The sequence below is a fragment of the Erpetoichthys calabaricus genome, chromosome 6, assembly GCF_900747795.2.
Source record: "Erpetoichthys calabaricus chromosome 6, fErpCal1.3, whole genome shotgun sequence".
NCBI classification, from domain to species: domain Eukaryota; kingdom Metazoa; phylum Chordata; class Cladistia; order Polypteriformes; family Polypteridae; genus Erpetoichthys; species Erpetoichthys calabaricus.
Window position 1 is genome coordinate 181,025,476 of NC_041399.2, and position 22,794 is coordinate 181,048,269.

A 22,794-nucleotide genomic window follows, 5' to 3' on the forward strand; every position below is an offset into this window, starting at 1 on the left:
TAGTTACTTAAAACAATATTAATGGTTATTTAAATAATTCTACATTTTTAAAATTGTACATTGTATTAAGTTGGTATTACTCAAAAAATCTGCAAAAATTAATCATAATCAAAATTCTACAGGGTCAAATTCAGGCTAATAAATATTTTTTTACTTTAAAAATCTATAATAAACAAATGGATGGAAACCTCAAAGAATGTTCTTTAAAGTATATTTCAAGCATTTTTCTAACCTCATTAAAAAGTTTACCTCACCAAGTCTGATAATGACAGTTAACAGAGCATACTCTCACTGCGTAAATTATTTGGGACACCTGTACACCTGTTTAACCATGGAATTATCTGATTATGACTAACAGAGGGGAAAAATCAAGACAAAATGGGCAGTAAAGAAGAGCAGACTCCAAGGAGACACAGCTCTGTACTTGTACCAACTCTTGTAGTGCATAGGCAGTAAGAGACTATTTCCATGATTCAGTTGCCTATATAGCTGTAAAACTTACATAAGCCCTCAATTAAGGCAAACCTAATGAATGGCATACTACATGACAAAATCAATAATGCAACCAAAATGCAATATAAACTCCAGAAAATGCTACAATGTAACATGTTATTGTTCATAAATTGTGTTAAAAATAAACAAAAATCATAAAGACAGAAGAAGGGGACAATGTAAAAAACTGAATAGATGGCTTTAAAACAAGGGCTGGGATTTCGCTATATTTGGTAGTAACTTTTTATTTAGCTTCAAACAAACTATGCACTTCGCTCACTGGAGCTAAAAATTTATTTGCTTAATTGGCTTATACTGTAGTAGAGCGGAAGAGCATGTAAACAAATAATATATATAACTGCAGAAAACATATTTCACAAAAATAAAAATAAAGTATAATTGACTTACTACAGTAAATAATGTTACTCAGCAGTCGTTAACCACTGACTTTAATGTCACTGACACATAAGGTTCAGGAGTGGAGCACTGGCTTATATCAGAGCTTGGTTTTTGGTGCTCATCTAAAATGGTTGCTGTCCCTCGCCTTTAACTGGTGAGTATCTATGTCTTTTAGGGACTATATTGCAGTGCTGTCTACTGGTGTTATCAGATAAGTGCTTGTCTGAATAGGGGAAGTGGCAAACCAGAATTCCACAACAAGAAGTTTGCCCACTATCTCTTTAAAGTGCTAAGCATCCCATTGCAATCTAATGCCTTCCATCGATTTTCAGTGACATACTTCGTTTACATTATCTTAACAAGTCAGAGGCAGTGACAGCATGCTCCTGTGACCACCAGTTGTGTAGTCTGACATACTCAGTGACTCAGTCCAACCAGTTTGCAACTTGTCCCAACAAAATCACACAGACCTGATTTTGTCTTCAATCATAGGTGGCAGGCTCTGTGTGTGCAAGAGCTGAGAACCAATTAGCAGTCATCCAGAAGTGCAATGCATATAATGCAGCTATGAGGAATAAGAAAGACAGGATTTTTTGACCTGTCAAAATGAAGAGAGACACTTCTGTGTGATGTGTCACGTTTGATGTAACACGATGGAACAAAAAAAAAGAAAACTGAACTTGCCAAACCTAAAAACATTCAAACAGCACTGGCTCTGTCATGCAGAATGTTATTGGCTAACAGAAAAAGAGGTGGGCTTGCGATACTTTGGAAATATGAACCTGTGTTGGAAAGTTATCATGGAGTTCTAAGTCATACTCTACACTTTAAACTGCCTTGGTAAGCTCATCCAATCTTGTTTACAACAGTAACCTCAATAAACCTGTGGGACAAGTTTGTCAATCCACGATCCTCTAGGTGGTACGTAATGTCTGTGGCAGATATTAACATTTTTAACAAATTTTTTATTTGGAAAGAATTCATTCTTTGTGACATGAGTACAATGCATAAGCAGAGACACAAAACATCAAAATACTTTAAAGAACACAATTTAAGCTATCTAGTTAACTGTGCCAATTAAAGTCTTTGGTATCAGAGTTGTGTAACAACTCATCGTCCACTGTCCTGACTTTACTGATACCTAATAAACAGACCAGCAGCACTGGAATAGCCAACATCTTTCAGTCTGAGTGTATGGGCTTGCGAGTGTCCTGGATAAAAACCAAGAGGCAGCCCTTTAATGACCTGTTGGGTACAGGCCATCAGCAGTGTGTCTGTATGCGGAGAGAGTTTCTGCCTTGTCAAGAGGTTTACTTACCTCGGCAGCGACATTCATGTCTCTGGTGACTCTTCCTATAAAGTCAGTACACGGATTGGGAGAGCATGGGGGACATAATGTTGCTGGAAAGGGGAGTGTGGCACTCCCAGTATCTTTGCAGAAGGACGAAGGTCCAAGTCTTTAGAGTTCTGGTGCTTCCTGTTTTGCTATATGGCTGCGAGACATGGAAGCTGAGATGAAGACTGGACTCCGGTACTTTGGAGAATCCTTGGGTACTGTTGATTTGAGTTTGTGTCGAATGAGCAGTTGCTCATGGAGTCCCGAATGAGGCACAATACCTGAATTGTAAGGGAACGTCAGTTAGGACACTACGGCCATGTGGAGCGTAGTAAGTGTATATAGTAAGTGTATTCATTACTTTTGACTATAGGATTACAGAGATCTGGAGCCCATCCTAGTAGGCAAGAAACACCCAGTGGATGAGATGTCAAACCATTACATCAATCTGAAATGTCGTCTGGATGAGATAAAAAATTGTAACAGAAATCATATGATTTTCTATACCAAATAATACTGCTTGATATAACCCACAAAAACAGTTTAAGCAGATTTGACAAAAGGACAATCAGAACAGTATTTAATCAAATCATACATTGCATTTTTCACAAAAAAAATCTATATTATGCCTAGCTTAATGCTTTGTGAAAATGGCATGCATAATACAGCTTTAAAATGGAAGAAGTGATCCATGTGGTGAAAACAGCTGTATGATTTATCCAAAAATCTTAATCTTTTTGTTTTAAATAACATAATGTTAGTAAAAATGCCAATAAAATGCAAGTGCACTGAATGTTACTCAAATAATGAAGGTTCCAAATATCTACCATCTGTGGAGTAGAGAGACAGAGGTTGGAAGCTGGAGTAAGCAGGGACAATAATGTGCTTAATTAAATCAGGCTTAGTTCTTTACACTACAGAAATAAATGGGAGCATTTGGAGCAATTCAAACAGAGGGAGCAGTTCCATTAAGACAATACATCTGAAAACATTGTTAAATTGCTATGTTACCCATTCAGCAAGGACTGTAACTCATAACAACAGAAGAACTGTTTTGATGAGAAACAGTCTATCAGCCCAGCATAACTTGTCAAACCCTATTCACATAACATTTGCAAAATACCAAGTCAATATCTGAAGGTCCCAAAAGTGTTATTATCTACCATATTACTTGATAACTTTTTCCATGTATCTATGACTCTATGTTTTAAGAAAAAGGTTTTAACTTTTGTCCTAAGCCATACCCTCTTTTCTATAGTTGATGAACTCATTTAAAAACAGCAGAAGGCATACACTAATATCTCCTTTCATATGGATATATATCTTTATATACAGGGGTGGACAAAAGTAGGTATAGTGAATTTCCCATTGGGATTAATAAAGTATCTATCTATCTATCTATCTATCTATCTATCTATCTATCTATCTATCTATCTATCTATCTATCTATCTATCTATCTATCTATCTATCTATCTATCTATCTATCTATCTATCTATCTACAGTTGTTTGTATGGAAAAACACTTGCAGGTCTTACATGATCAGGTCTTGCTTGATTAATGTAATAGCTTTATTAACTCAATAGACTTCTTAACTTTATTAACTCAAAAGAATGCCACAATGGCACAGTGCACTTAAGAAAGTGCTCAAATTGACGACCTTCATTATTTAAGCATTCTTTTAGTCTACTTGCTAATAACAATAATTATAAGAAGGCAAATAAGAAAACAAATAATACGATAATAAATAAAAATACATAAATAGATAAATAAATAATACAAGAATTAACATTGCATTTTGCATTCTCACTGTAACTGCAAACCTACTTTTGCTCAACCCTGTAAAATCAAATTAACTCTTCCTGTTTGAAAAACTCTAAAGAACATTGTAACATTTTGTTACATTGTAACATTCTATATTTTACAATTCACATTCATGAATTTCAACTACTATTTTTTCAGACAAATCCATTTTCTTTAAACATTGAACTGCTCTGCCTACAGTCTTCCTGAACACTGTCACATAATTTTAAATTAGTACCTTTAGTTAATTTCAACTTTATTTTTCATTTGTACAGTTCTTACATGTTTCCCACAGACTGCTCCCACGGTAAAAACAAAACCAACAGCAGACAAAAAAAGACAACAAAATACATCATACATAAAATGCAACATGTTTAATATATACAGTATAATAAAGTACATGCAATATACAGATACTGTGCAAAAACTGTCACACAACTCAAGAACATTATATTAAAGCTATTTATCTATGAAGCAAATGTTTATTCAATTAAGGAAAAGTAACATAATTATCTTGCATCTTAAAAATAAATCAGTATTTGTGTGGCCTCAGCATCTCAAACTGAAGTAGTTTGCTTTAAGGCACTGATGTATAAATTTTAAGTACCCCTGTGGTGAATTCTTACAAGCTTCCCATAGGATTTACTACAAGTGTTCCTTTCTCCTCTAAAAACCCATCAACCTCCCCAGTTTCTTCAGGTTTTGTATGACAGCTTGAACACCACATCTCGGTCTAGTCTGATGAGCTATTACTTGCTGATTATAGCCCTGTTGATACCAAACTATAATTTTACTTCTGTCAAAATTTGTTAGGTTAGCCATTTCCAAATTATTTTTAAGACATCCCAATTTTTTGGTTACCATCCTAAGCACATATTGATTTGTTAAACCGCACCATTATCACATTTGACGTTATGTTGTGAATACCTAGAAAGTTGTAGGCAAATTGAATCTATCCTGATCCTGCAGAAAACAGGGAGACTGAAGGTACCATTGAGGAAAAGGTAAGACAAACAAGAATTTCAGAAACAGAAGAGGCACAACTAAATTGATGTACCATGGAATAGAGCACAACAAACAAGAATAAAGTCAAAAACAAAGGCGATTTCAATCCAGAACCCCTAAAACTACATTGGATTTCTTTCCCCTAATTATTACTACCATACATTCATTTTCTAGGAAGGATATTGGATACTCTGGTATCAGAAACTGTGTACTGCGATCTTTCATTGGTTGGACATGATGGCTTGATATGTTACTTGATCTACATGTTACATTACCAACAACAAATGTAGCAAACTGTAACAACATGGCCACAGTATGCTAGTCTGTTCCAAAATTGCGATGAAACAAAAATGTGAACAAATTCCAAAAATAGCATGAATAGACTCAAGGAAATTCAAAAATTAAATTAATGACATTCAGCTTATCACTTCCTCATTAATTTCAATGAGGTGACCTGTTATTAGAATTTGACATGGAATAGTTGATGTTCCCCGAGAGATTTGGCAGTCAAATTGGGAGTGTTCTAGCCATCTCACAATATATTAATAAGTTTCTGGAAAACACAAGAAACTCTTGTTACTCTTTATTGTATTGATGAACATTTATATTATTGACTACTGCAATGTTGTATTCATGGCAGATCAATTTGTTCTTTACAGAGCTTTCATTTAATTCAAAATGCTGCTGCAAGAATTAGTACAAGACTAGGGGGAAATTAATTTCCCCTTGGGATTAATAAAGTATCTATCTATCTATCTATCTATCTATCTATCTATCTATCTATCTATCTATCTATCTATCTATCTATCTATCTATCTATCTATCTATCTATCTATCTATCTATCTATCTATCTATCTATCTATCTATCTATCTAAGAACTAGAATGTATAAATACATAACTACAGTTCTTAAGTCCTATCCTCCTTTTACCATATAAAGTCGTAAATGGCCAAGGCCTTGCTTACTTATCTGAACTAACCATTACTTACTGTATAAACCAGAGTGCACATTAACATCTCAAAATTTCAGCTGTTTATGACTCCAAGGATTAATAAAATGACAATGGGAGGTTGAACTTTAGTTACGGGGCCCTGAAGCTGTTAAATGATCTGCCTGCTACAATAAGTGATTCACCTTCAGTCTTGGCTTTAAAACACTAGTTTAGTCTAGTATGCCCTGACTAGAGCTGCTGATTAGCTGTGTATACTTTGTCTGTTATTCATCTGTGCCAAAAATATAATTAATACAATATTTATAAACCATTACTAACCCTCCTCTTATTTTATTTTTTCAGTATCCTGATGTGGCACTTGGTGCTACTGGTCTACTGCCAAGTTGTTCTCCTGCCTAATGAAAAGTTGTATCAGATAAGAGAGCATTGGAATGATCGGATAGGAGGGTCCTTTCATTAGGTTGGATGTCTCAGCACTAAATCTGCTGTAGACTGCCCAGGAAGGGGAAGGCACTTAGTTGGCCGAGGTCTCCAGAGGTCTGTCTATGCTTGACTTTGTCTTTAACTCTCCTTCTTATAAAGTAATCTCCTCGGTTGTCAACTGGCTATTGTTCTTCAATTAATTAATTGACAGATATTGTTGGTTTCCATTTACGTTAGTCTATACTTTGTTTCCTGTGTATTTTAACAAATCTGTATCTTTATATGTGTTAGTTGTATATTTAGTGATTGGTATAATCTATTCTCGCATTTTGCCTTGGGAGATATTGTGGCACACTGCTCTGCACTTGGTGAGAAGCTATGTGCAAAAACAGATTATCCTGTATGATTGTATTGTATTTCTGAGGTGGTAATGATAGCTTGGTCATCTAGCACTCAGAAGAGGACTACTTGTATTCTATTTTGTGTGTTGTACTTACCCTATTTATTGACACCTATTCCACACCCAGCCTACCTGAAGGGGGGCCCTCTTTGAATTGCCCGTCCATTTTTCCTACAAGTTTTTTGGGAGATTTTTTTCTTATTAAGAGATTAAGTCTGAGGGGTTGTTTATTAAATAGGACTTGTTAAAGCCCACTGATGCATTCTTTGTGTGATTTGGGATATACAAAAATAAATTATTGTTGTTATTTAAAATAACATTTTACAGTGTTTTGACAAGAAAATATTTACTGCCCAGATAAGAAGCTTTAAACAAACTTTTTGGGTGGCCTAAGACTTTTGCACAATTCTGTAGTAGAAACAATCATACACTTTTCAGTATGATCTTTGGTGGTTTCTGTATTATTGCTGCCACAGTAAAACACACAAAAGAAGACTGGGCAGACAGGGAGACAGACTTAAAATTAAAATTAAATTAAAAAGACTTAAATTGATGTGTGTTTGTGATGATGCCCTTTAATGAATTAGTTATTTTTTTATCTTAATTTTTCAATTCTCAGTTAAGGCAGCAACATTATTAAAATATATGACAGAAAACAAAAACAAAATCATATGACAATGTGCTCCAAGTTATTTGGATAGATAGATGTAACATTCTACCATAAAAAAGAAGACCAAGATACAAGACATGTAGCTGTATTCTATACTAGCAAAATACCTGCGCTTCGCAGCGGAGAAGTAGTGTGTTAAAGAGGTTATGAAAAAGTAAAGGAAACATTTTAAAAATAACGTAACATGATTGTCAATGTAATTGTGTTGTCATTGTTATGAGTGTTGCTGTCGTATATATATACATATACACATATACACACACATATACACACATATACAGATATATTATATATACATATACACATATATTTTTTATATATATTTTTTTTATATATATATATATATATATATATATATATATATATATATATATATATATATATATATATATATATATATATATATATACACATACATACATACATACATACATATACACACATAGATGCACTTACAATAACATAGAAATCAATATAAACAACATTAACATCATTATCATATGAGAATATGAAGTAATATATAAGAAGCACATTTCATATAAATATAAATAATTAAACAGTAAAATCTTCTTGTATAATTTGCTACCGTGGCTTTTCGTTGGTCTGTCCAGGATATTTAAATCACCTGTAGCTTGCAAACTGTTTCACCTATTGACTTGAAATGTGGTACACATATAATACGTCACGTCTGCTATCCGCTTTATGGGTGATGATTGTATTACTCTTTTTATGTTTATTTTATTTTAGAATCAACTCCTATCTGCGCACACCAGGGCGGCCGTGGGCAGATGCGTATGGTGTATTCACTCCATGTTATCGTGCATTGCGCTGTCACTGGTATTTTGATAAAAGAATTTGAACAATATATAAGAAGCGTATAAATTATTAAACAGTAAAACATTAACATTTAAGAAGTAAAGTTACATTGAGTACTACTGCAGTGCCTTCGGGTATACCTCATTTTTTCTTTGCCCATTACATGCTTAAATGTATACATTTTTTGGTGTACCTACCCGAGAACACGCGACATATAACCGACCGTGGGAGAAGCATGGATTTTAAAGAAGCGTTGAGTTCATCTGCTGGTCTCCCTCGTGGAATAACTGGTAATGTTTCACTAAAATCTACAGCGAGTAAAACGACATTACCTCCTTTTTTTTTTTGTACGATCTCTGAGATGTTGCTTTTTTCGGTTCAAGGCTTCATAAGCTCTTTTATGTTCCATGGTGTACTTAATAAGTACTAATTATCCCAAACCATCATCTTTGAATATTGCAAGACTTTCGCCTTGTATGTAGATCGGGGTAATTACATTCATTGCATTCCTAGTCTGAATCACAATCTGATTGTATGGGTGGTTACCTGGCACTGTAGGGTTGCCACCCGTCCTTTAAAATACGGAATCGTGCCGCGTTTGACAATGAAATTGTGCGTCCCGTTTTGAATCAATACTGGACGGGATTTATCCCGTATTTTTGTAATCATTTTTTTTTTAAAGCAGTGTCTCATGCAAATCATCTCACACGCATTTTATGAAGATGCCTCCTTTCCTACTTTTGATTGGGTAATACTTGATGTCATCGTTAGTTTGATTGGTGTTTTTAACTGTCCAGTGAGGAGGGCGTGTCTTTTAAGTACAGTCTGCAAAGTGTTGGCACTGAGATGTGGCGTCAGCGCCATACTTGAAGCCCCTAACGTTGCGGTCAGCAAGTCGGCTAACATCCACCATGTGCTGTCTTTCAGTTGCGAGAAGCAGATCATAGAATGGTTGAAACTGTTGCCCCTAACGTTGCGCCACGGCGTGTGGTTCGTTTATACCTCGTGTCTTCTCATTAAACTTTTATCTCGCGAATATGTTATTGCAATCCGCAGCGGGAGCGTTTCTATAAACTTTATTTAAACTTACGTTTTACACCGTGGTTTGTTTCCCTTATGAACATGCTTGTATGCTTACCTCGCTCCGTTCTCAATTGTTTAATTAATTTTTTGCTCTTCGCTGTTTGCGGCTGTTCCTCCATTTCCCCCTACTTCGTTCTTTTATCTCGCGAATATGTTATTGCAATCCTTAACGGGAGCGTTTCAATAAACTGATTGAAAATAGTTTTGCATTTACCTTTTTAGTAAAAGGCGAGCTTTTAAGCCTGAGAAATCACCCCGTAAATGCACACGTTTAATTGGACATGTGTTAATATGTATGGTTACACAGTATTAAAAGACAGTGAACAACGTCAGTTACCTTTGTTCCCGCGTTTGATAAAAGGTGAGCTTTTAAGTCTGAGAAATCACCCCGTAAATGCACACGTTTAATTGCACATGTGTTAATATGTATGCTTACACAGTATTAAAAGACAGTCAAAAATTAACGTCATTTACCTTCGTTCCCGCGTGCGACTCGTGCTGTAAATCTCTTCCTTGTTTTTAGTTCACGTGATTACGTAGGAGGCGTGATGACGCGATACGTGACTCCGCCTCCTCCATTACAGTGTATGGACAAAAAATATGTTCCAGTTATGACCATTACGCTTTGAATTTCGAAATGAAACCTGCCTAACTTTTGTAAGTAAGCTGTAAGGAATGAGCCTGCCAAATTTCAGCCTTCTACCTACACGGGAAGTTGGAGAATTAGTGATGAGTGAGTCAGTGAGTGAGTGAGTCAGTCAGTGAGGGCTTTGCCTTTTATTAGTATAGATGAAACAACTCATGACAAAAAATAATAATAATAATAAAATTAATTTAAAAAATACAGCCAAGACATTACTAGTGCTTCCAATAAGTATTATTGATTGAAATTACCAATTTTTAATTTATTAGACATATGACTGCAAAGTCCCATTTTCAGAAGTCATTCCTTCAGCATCCTAATAGTCAATTCCACATTTTAATTGCTAAATAGTTATTGGAGAAACCTTTGTAACTGAATTAGCACTGCTTAAACCGGTTATTCTATTCACTTTGGTTGCAAGGTGCTGGCATTCCTAAAGTTCAGTTCTGGATTAAAAAATTGATAAAAGAAAATAGCCTTCTCAAGAAACGTATCAGTCTATTGCATTTTTACAGAATTAAGATTACTCAATGCAACAGATTTCCAAATAACTGAATATTTCATACAAATGTGTCTATTTATCTCTTGATAAGATCTAACCAAAATAGAAAAAGGGAAAGGAACAAATGCACAGCTGCTTAAGAGAATAAGTATATCAGATTCTGTAGCTTGAGGAATGAATGCCTTATAGGTCTTCAGTTGGGTTCTTCCTTAAATACACTCCAAACACCAGTATCATCTCCAAAGATGACTCTGGGATACTGACTTAAGAGGCTGAGTTTGAAAGAAAAAGCCATATTGGAAACTGTTAAATAAAAAGGAAAAATAAATAAATTGTAGAAAAAAACACAAACATTGGACAACAGAGGTCTGAAAAAGGTAGCGCTGCTGCCTCGCAGTTAGGAGACCCGGGTTCGCTTCCCGGGTCCTCCCTGCGTGGAGTTTGCATGTTCTCCCCGTGTCTGCGTGGGTTTCCTCCGGGCGCTCCGGTTTCCTCCCACAGTCCAAAGACATGCAGGTTAGGTGGATTGGCGATTCTAAATTGGCCCTAGTGTGTGCTTGGTGTGTGGGTGTGTTTGTGTGTGTCCTGCGGTGGGTTGGCACCCTGCCCGGGATAGGTTCCTGCCTTGTGCCCTGTGTTGGCTGGGATTGGCTCCAGCAGACCCCCATGACCCTGTGTTCAGATTGAGCGGGTTGGAAAATGGATGGATGGAGATATATATATATATATATATATATATATATATATATATATATATATATATATATATATATATATACATACTGTACACAAATGCACAGGAAACACTGCTTATCTGCCCAAACAAAAAGGTATATATAATTTAAATAACTATAAAATATAAAACAATCCAGATATAAATATTTTATTTACGTACAAAAATATACAGTCAAAGTAAAAAGTATGTGAACCCCTAGGAATTATCTATATTTATGTCTAATTCCCATATAAACCATGGTTGTATCTTCATGTCAGTCACAATAATGAACAAACACAGTTTCCTATAACTAAAGATACACAGAGATCCAGAGAATCTTTGACCATATTGAATAAATCATTCAAACTGTGAAACTGAAGGTGGGAAAACGCAAGTGAACCCTAAGCTAATGACTTTTTAAAAAGCTCACTGTAGTCAGAATTTAACACACCTGGAGTCCATTTAATGAAACAAATTCAGAGGTGTGGCCTAGAACTACTTTGATTGATAAAAAACACTATAAAGTTTGAATTTGAGCTTTTGACAAGAAGCATATCCAGATGGGAATCATGCCTCGCACAAAAGAGCTGTCTGAAGAGCTACGATCGAGAATTGTTAATCTACATAAGGCTGGAAAGGGTTAAAAGTCATCTCAAAGATTTTAGATATTCATCAGTCTACTGTCAGGCAAGTTGTCTATAAATGAAGACAATTTGGTATTGTGGCTACTCTGCCAAGATGACCCCAAGAGCACAACGCAAAGTCAGCAGTGAGGTAATGAAGAACCTTAGAGTGACAGCAAAGGACTTGAAGAAGTCATTAGAACTGGCTAACATCTCTGTTCATGAGTCAACTATACGCAAAACATTCAACAAGAAAGGAGTCCATGGCAGGACACCAAGAAGGAAGCCACAGCTATAAAAAAAAGAACATTGCTGAACGCCTGAAGTTTGCGAAAGAGCGCTTGGACACTCCACAACGGTACTGGGAAAATGTTTTGTGGAGTGATGAAACCAAAATTGAACTATTTGGGAGGAACAAGCAGAACTTCATTTGGCGTAAAAAGGGCACTGCATATCAACATCAAAACATCATCCCTACAGTAAAGTATGGTGGAGGGAACATCATGATTTGGGCCATCATTGTGGGGAAAATGAATTCACAAGTTTATCAACAAATTTTCCAGGATAATGTGAGGGTGTCTGTCTGTCAACTTAAGCTCAGAAGAGGCTGGGTGATTCAACAGGACAATGATCCCAAACATCGCAGCAAATCCACAGGCACAATGGCTTCAGAAGAACAAACTCCACCTTTTGGAGTGGCCCAGTCAGAGCCCAGATCTCAATCCTATATACACAGAAGACAACCAAAGAATATGGAAGAGTTAAGGCAGTTCTGCAGTGAAGAATAGGCTAAAATTCCCTGTCTGATCTGCACTTACAGGAAACGCCTGGTTGAAGTCATTGCTGCCAAAGGAGGGTCAACCAGTTATTAAATCCCAAGGTTTACTTACTTTTTCCACTACCACTGTGAACTTTGAATGTGTTTGTAAAATAAAGACATGAAAGAGAATTTTTGTGTATCATTGGCTTAAGCTCATTGTGTATATCAGTACCTGTGACTGAGATGAAGATCAGATCACTTTTTATGATCAATTCATGCAGTAAACCAGATAATTCCAAAGGGTTCACATACTTTTTACTTTGACTGTAGTTTGAATCAGTGTATTCGTGCCACAAATTGTATACACTGTCATGTGTGAGTTACTTTTTCATTCATGTAAAGTAAAAAGAGTAACACAAAGACAAATTAAAAAATACAACAGACAGGTACTATGTGTTGTTTTTTGTTTCCTTTTATGATTAATAAAAAAAGCTTGCTTTCAAGATTCAAGTTATACAATATGTTGCTGCAACTGAAAACTGCTGCTCGCTTTGAAGTCAATATCTCTGTGTTCAGTGGGGGGTTAGCGGGCATCACTCTACCAGACACCTACGATACTAGCTAGCCAATTGTATACCAGAAGGCATTAAATATGTATTGTCTACCATGGAAACAACTTTTTGAAACGAAACCTTTGTCGGATAACACGCATTTCTAGGGGATGATTATCTAGGGGAACAGAGGAAAACATTTAACCACCTGTTCTTTTTTTAATATGTTATTTTCGTTCTGATAACATAAAACACCGTCGTCGTACCTTAGCAAGATATAAACCAGTATAAAAGACAAGGATTCAAAAAAAAAAAAATCTGTTTCTACGTTTCATAAAATAACCCAGAATGAGGCCCATTAGCGAAATTCGTGAAGATAGAAACAATAAAAGACTAAGATACATGGAGATATTAAAGTTTTTATATTTCAAGAACAACGTAAAATGTTTATTTTAAAAGCTACCTCATATCCATTGCAGGCATACATGTCAATATTGCTTTCAACTCATTTTAAGACTAAATGGCTGTTTTGGAGTCGCTCAAATTATACGCCTAAAACAACTAGAAACTTTAAAAAATATAGAAGAAATTCCATGGGAAGTGTCCTTCCATCCGGGATGTTAATAACGCGTAAGTCCCACCTTCCCGGCACAGTGAATGGCTAATTTTTCAATTTTTTGTGTTACTATTGGTTACTGTGGCTGCTAATCGCATGTCTCGCGGCCTTCACCAATAATAACGTGGCATGAGGACAGCAGTGCACGTCTATGTGGCTAGTGTCTTATTAACTAGTGCTCAGCGATATAATAGTAACTTTTTTACACGCCAAGTTATTACACGAAAGAGACGTTAAACAATTTGATTATTTCGTCTGTCTAAACCTACTGTACCTTCTTCATATTGTATTGTTAACAGCTATTTATAAACTGAATCGACTAATTAATATTTTCTTTCTGCCAGCCAATCGCACTGTCTAAATAATGCAGGTAAGTTCTGCTTTGCACTTTGATTGTATTAAAATGAAAATTGCTTGTTTAGCTCTAGTGGTGTTAACTGACACACGTTTCATTGAAGGCAACAGTTTCAAGACAAATACCTCTCACAAGAAGGAAATTGACAGGCACTTTGATATTCTCCAATCGACATTGTTAAGCAGGTTTTTTTTTTTTAATGTGCACTTAACTATTACGTCGTCACGAACGTATTAATTTAAAGTAATACAGTTTGCCAGGAAAAAAAACAATTTTTAGACCCTTTTCGTAACTTTTATTCTGAGTGGCACACTAGTTGTACGTTTTCCCAAAACCTTTTACTTTGTATGTCCTTGTGGAAGGGTATTAAAAGTTTTTTTTTCATAAATGTAACAATGGAAAGATGCTCTCAAATTCTCGGACAGTTTCCAATGGGGCTGTTGGCTTCCAGGTCGAGCAAACATGCTTTCCTTCCATTAGACTTCTCCTATACACCTGCATACACGACGTCCCATGTAAAGAATAGACCACCATAAGGCTATTGTGTGTGTGAAATTTTTATTTTCTGCTTATGTTTGTAGTATTACATCCTGTTCAGAACAATACTTGGCTGCTGGTGCGTCACTGCAATAATAAAGACTATTTTTAATACACGTCCTTCATCTGAATTTTTAGTGAATAGAAGACGAACACCAAGACGAGTTTAGCCATCATTGAAAGCTTTCGGCTCAGAGGGGTGAACTCTGTTTAGCAGATTATTTTCTGAACCGAAGGACTGATTCCCGTCAATCTATAATCTACAATCTGTTCATGATGGTGTGGATTTTAGGCAATACCAATATTCTTCGTCGTCATGTGCTGGTGGTACATTCTGAAACGTATACCCAAGGATCCATGAAAGTAAGTTCGACATGAACATTATACATCCAGTTTAAAAAAAATGCATGTTGCAGAAACGGTTCAGTTTTGAGGTTTTACATACAGTTCAGTTTTGACGTTTTACATACAGTTAATTGTGCTTAACTGCAAAAAGTTGAACTTTTGTTACAATGCCGGTTTTAAAGGATAAACTTGGTATTTCTCAAGTAAACTGATTTCTTCACAATCATTGAATATATTAATTTGCCACTTGAAGTTGTGTTCTGACATGAAGCTTTTTTTTATTCATTTCAAAAATATCTGTCTGTTCTTGCAGTTTACAATGGGACCATAGGGTACCGGAGTCCAAAAAGAGGGGTTAGGAGCACATGCTGATACAGCGCATTGCTGCACCCACCACATGACAAACCAACTCCGGATCCACAGATTAGGAACCCCAGTGCACCCAAGTTAAAGAAAAAAACCTTAAAACTTTTTGAATACACCCTCATTGAAGCAGCAACGGTTTTGATTTAAGAAAACATGCCATCCACTTTTATAAGACACTCTCTAAAAACAAATGTTTTAGGTGAACAAAAAAAAAAATAACAAGCTTTTTGAGTAATGTCACCTAAATTAAACAGATCCAACATACTTCAATGTGTAAGGTTAATTAGCTTATCCTTTACATTTTAAAATATTTTAATTAACATGTATGTAATAGTAAGTTTTTAAGTTGGCTACACCAAAAGTGTTTCTCAACAACAACAACATTTATTTATATAGCACATTTTCATACAAAAAGTAGCTCAAAGTGCTTTACATAATGAAGAAAAGAAGAATAAAAGACAAATAAGAAATTAAATAAGACAACCTTAGTTAACATAAAAAGGAGTAAGGTTCGATGGCCAGGGTGGACTGAAAAACAAAAAAAAAAAACTCCAGAAGGCTGGAGAAAAAAAATAAAATCTGTAGGGGTTCCAGGCCACGAGACCGCCCAGTCCCCCTTTGGGCATTCTACCTAACATAAATGAAATAGTCCTCTTTGTAGTTAGGGTTCTCACGGAGTCACTTGATGCTGATGGTTATACAGACTTCTGGCTTTTAATCCATCCATCATTGTTGGAACATCATGGTGCTTTGGGTAGATGGTGGTGGCACAAGCCACCACCAATAGGACACCGGAAAAGGAAACAGAAGAGAGAGTAGGGGTTAGTACAAATTTTGAATGAATAGTTATTATAATGAATTGGATATACAGAGTGTCAGGATTAAATTACAGTGAAGTTATGAGAAGGCCATGTTAAAGTAATGTGTTTTCAGTAGTTTTTTAAAGTGCTCCACTGTATTAGCCTGGCGAATTCCTACTGGCAGGCTATTCCAGATTTTAGGTGCATAACAGCAGAAGGGCCGCCTCACCACTTCTTTTAAGTTTTGCTCTTGGAATTCTAAGGAGACACTCAGTTGAGGATCTGAGGTTGCGATTTGGAATATAAGGTGTCAGACATTCCGATATATAAGACGGGGCGAGATTATTTAAAGCTTTATAAACCATAAGCAGAATTTTAAAGTCAATTCTGAATGACACAGGTAACCAGTGTAGTGACATCAAAACTGGAGAAATGTGTTCGGATTTTCTTTTCCTGGTAAGGATTCTAGCAGCTGCATTCTGCACTAATTGCAAACGATTGATGTCTTTTTTGTACTTTTTCAATGCATAAAAGAATTATGAGAAATCATTAACCCCTCCCAGGATGCAAATTCTGGCTTCCTCACTTCTATCACCACATCACTATGCCAGTTCTTTATGTACCATGTACTTAGTGTGTATAAATAGATAACACAAGTTTTTAAGATGACAAAATCACACATTTATTTTGTTCAAAATTTTTTTAATCTAATTTTTTGTTAGCATTATCATGTTAAATTGTGACATCAACAAAAGAAAACATCTGTTGTATGCAGACAAAGATCTGATCACAAGAATGGGTTTGTAAATAGAGTGTAAATGAGTGTTTAAGCACTACCGTGTTGTTCAGCAGGCAGGTAAGTTGCCATGAACTTGTGCAGACATTTTAAGGGGGCATAAACTTGGACATCCTTTATCAATTGAAGGTTTAAATAATTAATAAAATCCAAACAACTTGATTAAGTTAGCACAAAACAATTTTTTATCCATCCATTTTCCAACCCGCTGAATCCGAACACAGGGTCATTGGGGTCTGCTGGAGCCAATCCCAGCCAACACAGGGCAGGAACCAATCCCAGGCAGGGTGCCAACCCACTGCAGGGCACACACAAACACACACTAGGGCCAATTTAGAATCGCCAATCCAACTAACCAGCATGTCTTTGGACTATGGGAGGAAACCGGAGCGCTCGGAGGAACCCACGCAGACACGGGGGAGAACATGCAAACTCCACGCAGGGAGGGCCCGGGAAGCGAACCCAGGTCCCCAGGTCTCCCAACTGCGAGGCAGCAGCGCTACCCACTGCGCCACCATGCCACCACAATTTTTTATCAGTGAATTAAATTAAGTTCAAGTTACTTATAATTTTAAGATGAAGTAGTTACTATTGTTGTGTCAGCATAATACATTAAGTAATGTTTGCAATTCAGAAAGTTTAACAGAATCATAAAATTTGTGTTTTTACCTTGCTAACATGCATTTGAGTATTACTAAAAGACTCTGAATTATTTTTTTAGAGTACATCTTTGTGGTAACAAAAAAGAAAAAATAATTATTTTCTCACAGATTCTTATTCCTGTTTTAACGAGGAAATAAGTTACTTGCTAATTTGTCTGCTTGCAGCAGCTGTCATGGGTGGAGTTATGACAATCCAACAACCAAATATGAGCCCTGACCATTACATTCTGTGTTTTTATTTTACATAGCTTATGGAACAAAATTCATGCCTAGTGACAGTTTAGAAAGTTCCATTGTACATTAAACACGTAACAATAAGTCTGAACTGATTACATTGTATATTTGACAAAAACCAGAGTTTTGAGATGGCCAAGTCACCATTTCCTTGGCGTGCTTGCGTATGCATTTTATAAAGAAAAATCTCTGAAAATTAAAAGGGCAAGTGTCCGATAGCTTGAAGTGCCACCAACCAATTATCTTTTTTTCCAAATGGATGATAAGTTGCTATTGCTGCTGACAATATGGTAATAAAAGAACTGAGCACAATGTTTTTGAGTGAGTAAATTCACTGACACTGATGCCAATCAATCCAGAAATACACATGGAGAACATGCAGATTCCATGTAGAGCCTAGTGCTGTGAGGCAGGAATAACAACTGTGTTCTACCATAGTGCCCCATTGTTACACCCCTAACTTGGATAAGCAAGTTAGGAATTTGGATGGATTATTTTTGTTTTGTTGTTATTATTATTATTACTGACATCACTGAATTGACTCTGTAGGTGTGTGTGTGTAGGTGTACTAGTGACTGTCTACTGCAGTGCTGTGTGGTTTCATTTAGGGTTGACTCTTGCTTTGTACTAAGTACTAATGAAATAGGCTTTGGCACCCTGTGAGCATGGAAAAACGTGGAAATAATTGAATGGTTTTTTATTGCTTTCAAAATTTATAAAGAAATTTTTTACTGAGTCATTTCTTTATTCTCACAATATATTGAGCTTGGCCATTGCTGTACAAGAAACTAAATAATATAAAATTCCATGTCTGTCAGTGGGTATAGTCTGTGAGTAACATAGAGGATATAAATAAGTGTTTAGTGAGTAATGCAATGCACCATTTATTTATTCTGGATTGTAATGATCTCTCATGCAAAAACTTGCAATCATTATGTGCTTCTACAGTACATGCATTCTTTATTCTGTGTTAACATGGAAAGAAATTGGAGGTGCTGGTGATGTTAGATGCTGTTGTGGAATGATTAATTGGCTTTGGGTTCTTTGTACTGACAGCATGGTGAGAGGTGGCAGTTAGAAAATGTTGCATTTTGCAGAACCAAACACAGGAGTGAAACTTACCAGGGTCCCCTTCTTAAAACTCCTGCACTAATGTCTTTACAGGTGGCAGAATGCAGTAGAATGAATACAAGGACTTTACTAGAATTTAATCTTGAGTTTTGAATAGGAGAAATAGAGATCAAGTTGCTCTGTTGACTCATCCACCCAGATTTCCTGCTTAGTGGTTGAAATGGAGTGCAGAGACTGAGCATAGGCTTGCAGTTTTTCAGGTCTCTGACAATATCTTTGTCCACTCCAGAAATTTAATATTGCATCCTCAAATGTGTTAGATTCTGTGGGACAAATTTATTTAACTGTCGCCAAATGTAAGAGAGCATTAGTTACAAATAAGGATTCAAAAGAGATCGATCAGCACTCATAAAACCCATACGATTTTGCTTTTGTTACTTTCAGAATCTATTTAAAAGTGGTCTCAGGGTAATGAGCATATGTAAGCGATAATGCCATTGACTTACTAAAGTATTTGTGGTATGTATTTTTACACTAAATGCACATCAATGTGCTCATTGCTACTTAACTTCTTGGAAACCCTTGTGAAACAGTTACTGGGTATTTTTTAATGATTAAATAAAGATGAATTGGAGAACTGAAGGGCAATAGTCCATCATGTCTTAACCAATGTAAGTATTCTACTTTTGTTTAAGAAATGCGACACACGCTTCTGTCCATTTGTAAAAATCTGTATAACAGAAGAAATAAGCTATTTATTAAACATAAATTGATCAAATAATAACCACTGGATAATTAGGTACATGAAACAAAAGTCATCAGCCACAGGGGGTTCCTGAACCAATATTAGTAAACACTGTTATGGTTGTCCTATTGTGTCTGTTTTGTGGCAGTTGGCATTTTGGGGAATATGTACTTTTTACGTATTTAGAGATGTACTGCAGAAGATGTTTCATATGATTGAAGAATAAAGTGATAACCCAGTTAGATGCTTTAATAAGAACATTGGTGAATGTCTACTTAGTGTTTCTTTGGGTAAACTGATCTCCTCCTAAATTTCAAAAACATTCATGCTAGATTAATTATTGACTCTAAACTGACCTTGTCAGAATGATATTTCCTGCTGTGCTTCCAGTGATGCTAAGAAAGACAGTAAGTTCCTAGAAAATGGATGGAGTTTTACAAGGGTTCATGTTCATGAATTTGATAAAACAGAAATACATTTTTGTATGATTTTCAGTCACCCTGTATTTATAATACTGATATTACTATGTTTGAGTAAACATGGTACCCTTCATTTTGATTCACAAAGTTCAATTTGCTACTCAGTACTTGTTTATTTTTGAAACACAGTCTTGTGTTTTTAAGCATAACAACATCTTTACTTTGCTTCAAGGCACTTTCATAACAAAACTGTTTTTAATGGCTATTAAAAGAGGAGGGTTTACAGGGAATGAAGGAATGGGGAACCCAGTGACATGGGTTCAGGCAGAACAGAATGAAACAGAAGTGAGTCCAGTAAAAAAGCAGAATAGGCATCTGTAGGTTCACTATTTAGTTTACAAGAGATGAAGTATAATGACATTTTATTGAAAGGTTACTGTTTTTAGTTTCATTGTTTCCAATAATTCTGTAGCCAGAAGTTGGTAACATCTACAGATTCATTTGACATTGAGTTTTATTTATCTTATGGTATACATAAGGTTTATTTTGATTAGATTTTTTACAATTACTGCAAAGCTTTTCCAACTGTGAATGTATACATCATTTTGTTGTTGATAGAGTGTATATTAACGATTTTCAGTTTTGTCTTTGATTATTAGCATTCTTACTTTAGTTCGTTGTCCACCTTGAGTGCTTTATTAATGCAGTGCAACAAAATAGGTCATACGTGTTTTTCAATGAATGTAAACACACCTTGCTTTTTCATTTAAACTTTTTTTTTTCCTTTTTTTTAAGATTACCTCCCTGGACTCATGCTTACATTTGACGATACTGATAATCCTGCTGTTCTTTTGTCAACAGAAAGTAGAAGGCAAAAAAGATAAAGTGTTGTATTGCTCAGGTATGACATAATTTACCTTTTATTCTTCCATATTTACTGCACCAAAAACAATATTTGGTGGAAGAAATTGATAATTAATGAAGTTTGCATGTAAGTGTATTGGCCCCAGGGATAAACCTTAAGATTTAGAGCTTAATGTAAAAATGTAGCAATTTGTGTGATTGAACAGGATAGAACTGATTTGGAAAACCGTAAAATGATGCAGTTTTCAAAATATTTGGGGTAATCATATATATAAAAGTATGCTTCGATTTTATTTCACCTTTCAAAGTTAGTGTCATTTTAATATTGTCATTTTAAATCTGTCACATAAGGTAATACTTTGCAAATATCAGCATACTAGTGCTTTTTTGACTTGGTTACTTTAAATTTTGACTGATTTCTGTGTTTTTGTTTTGTTTTTTGGAATTGATGGACATTGTTTCAGGCCCTTCTTAAATATTTCCAGAAAGACATTTTAGTTCAATTCAGAATACCTTACAATATAATGAAAAGCATTTGTTGCTACTCAATGTTGTTCCAAAACCTTCATTGAAAATACTGTATGTGGCAATCTGTGAGTAATTATTAATGGTTGTGCAGGGAGGCTACAGAGTCATGCTACATTAGGACAATTCAGGCAGGCCATTCATCCCAACAAAGCTCTCCAGACCTATCCACTTAATTCTTCTAAAAAAAACTCTGTCTTCTTTTGAAAGCCCCTAAAATCCTCCTGTCTACCACACTACTTGGTACCTTATTCCAAGTGTCTGTTTTCTCTGTGGAAAGAAAAACTTCCTAATGTTTGTACAAAATTTACCCTTAACAAATTTCCAACTTTGTTCCTGTGTTCTTGATGAACTCATTTTACGGATAACAGTCTCGATATGCTGTACTAATTCCCTTCGTTATTTTAAACCAGTAAACCCACGATTCTCTAAAGAATCGCAAATCCAAGAATGGCAATTACTTTCTGTTCCCTCCGATCTTTGTAGGGATGAAAAATCATGGAGGGTGGGAGCGTCCTGGGAAAGTTTTCATTTAATTAAATAAATATATTTGTACTAAAGCTGTTTCTTTTTGGAGCCGTGACTCCTTTGGTTCTGGTGTTTCAGAAGCGTGTTGTAGGCGCCTTCGTTTATTGTTTTTATCCATGCAGTCTCGTTTTTGTTTTTTTTTTATGGGTGTGTTGTTAGCTAGAAGTCGTTTGCTGTTAGGAATCATAATTGAACTTACTTTTAACACTGAATTACCTTAATGTGATTCAAATAAGCCACACTGACAGCTGCCACACTGAGTGCTGGCACAGTGGATTAGAGCACACTGACTGGTAGCACTATGTAGTGGAGTACTGCTGGCACTGTTGAGGCACACTGACTGTTGGCACTGTGTAGTGGAGTAGCTGCTGGTACTGTGGAGTGGAATACTGCTGGCACTGTGTAGTGGAGTAGCTGCTGGCACTTTGGAGTAGAGAACACTGACTGCTGGCACTGTGGAGTGGAGCACTGGTGGCACTGTGGAGTGGAGAACACTGACCGCTGGCACTGTGGAGTAGCTGACTGCTGGTACTGTCAGTAGTCACCACTACCTCAAGTTTAAATACATAGACATATATAGATAGACGCCGCATTCACTTTGTTTCCCAGTCGACACGATACGTCAGAGCGTCAGCCTTATTGCGAGTGGCAAAAGTGCCATTTAAACTAATACAGGTAGATGTGTAAACCGGGTTTTCTGATGAAAAAACAATAACGTTTGAAACAGTATCGTTTACATACAACAGATTTTGGCGAAT

The 22,794-nt window shown here is 35.9% G+C and overlaps 1 protein-coding gene across 1 annotated transcript in view; it reads left to right on the top strand.

Annotated features, from left to right (window-relative positions):
• The first annotated feature begins 13,899 nt into the window (after positions 1-13,899).
• The window catches only part of cnpy1 (canopy FGF signaling regulator 1), a 67,118-nt gene continuing 58,223 nt past the window's right edge, over positions 13,900-22,794 (top strand). Inside the window, exons 1-2 of the mRNA XM_028804157.2 lie at positions 13,900-14,159; positions 20,915-21,020. Of these exons, the coding sequence (XP_028659990.1) occupies positions 14,154-14,159; positions 20,915-21,020 (112 nt within the window). The 5' untranslated portion in view covers positions 13,900-14,153. The remainder of the gene's footprint in view (positions 14,160-20,914; positions 21,021-22,794) is intronic.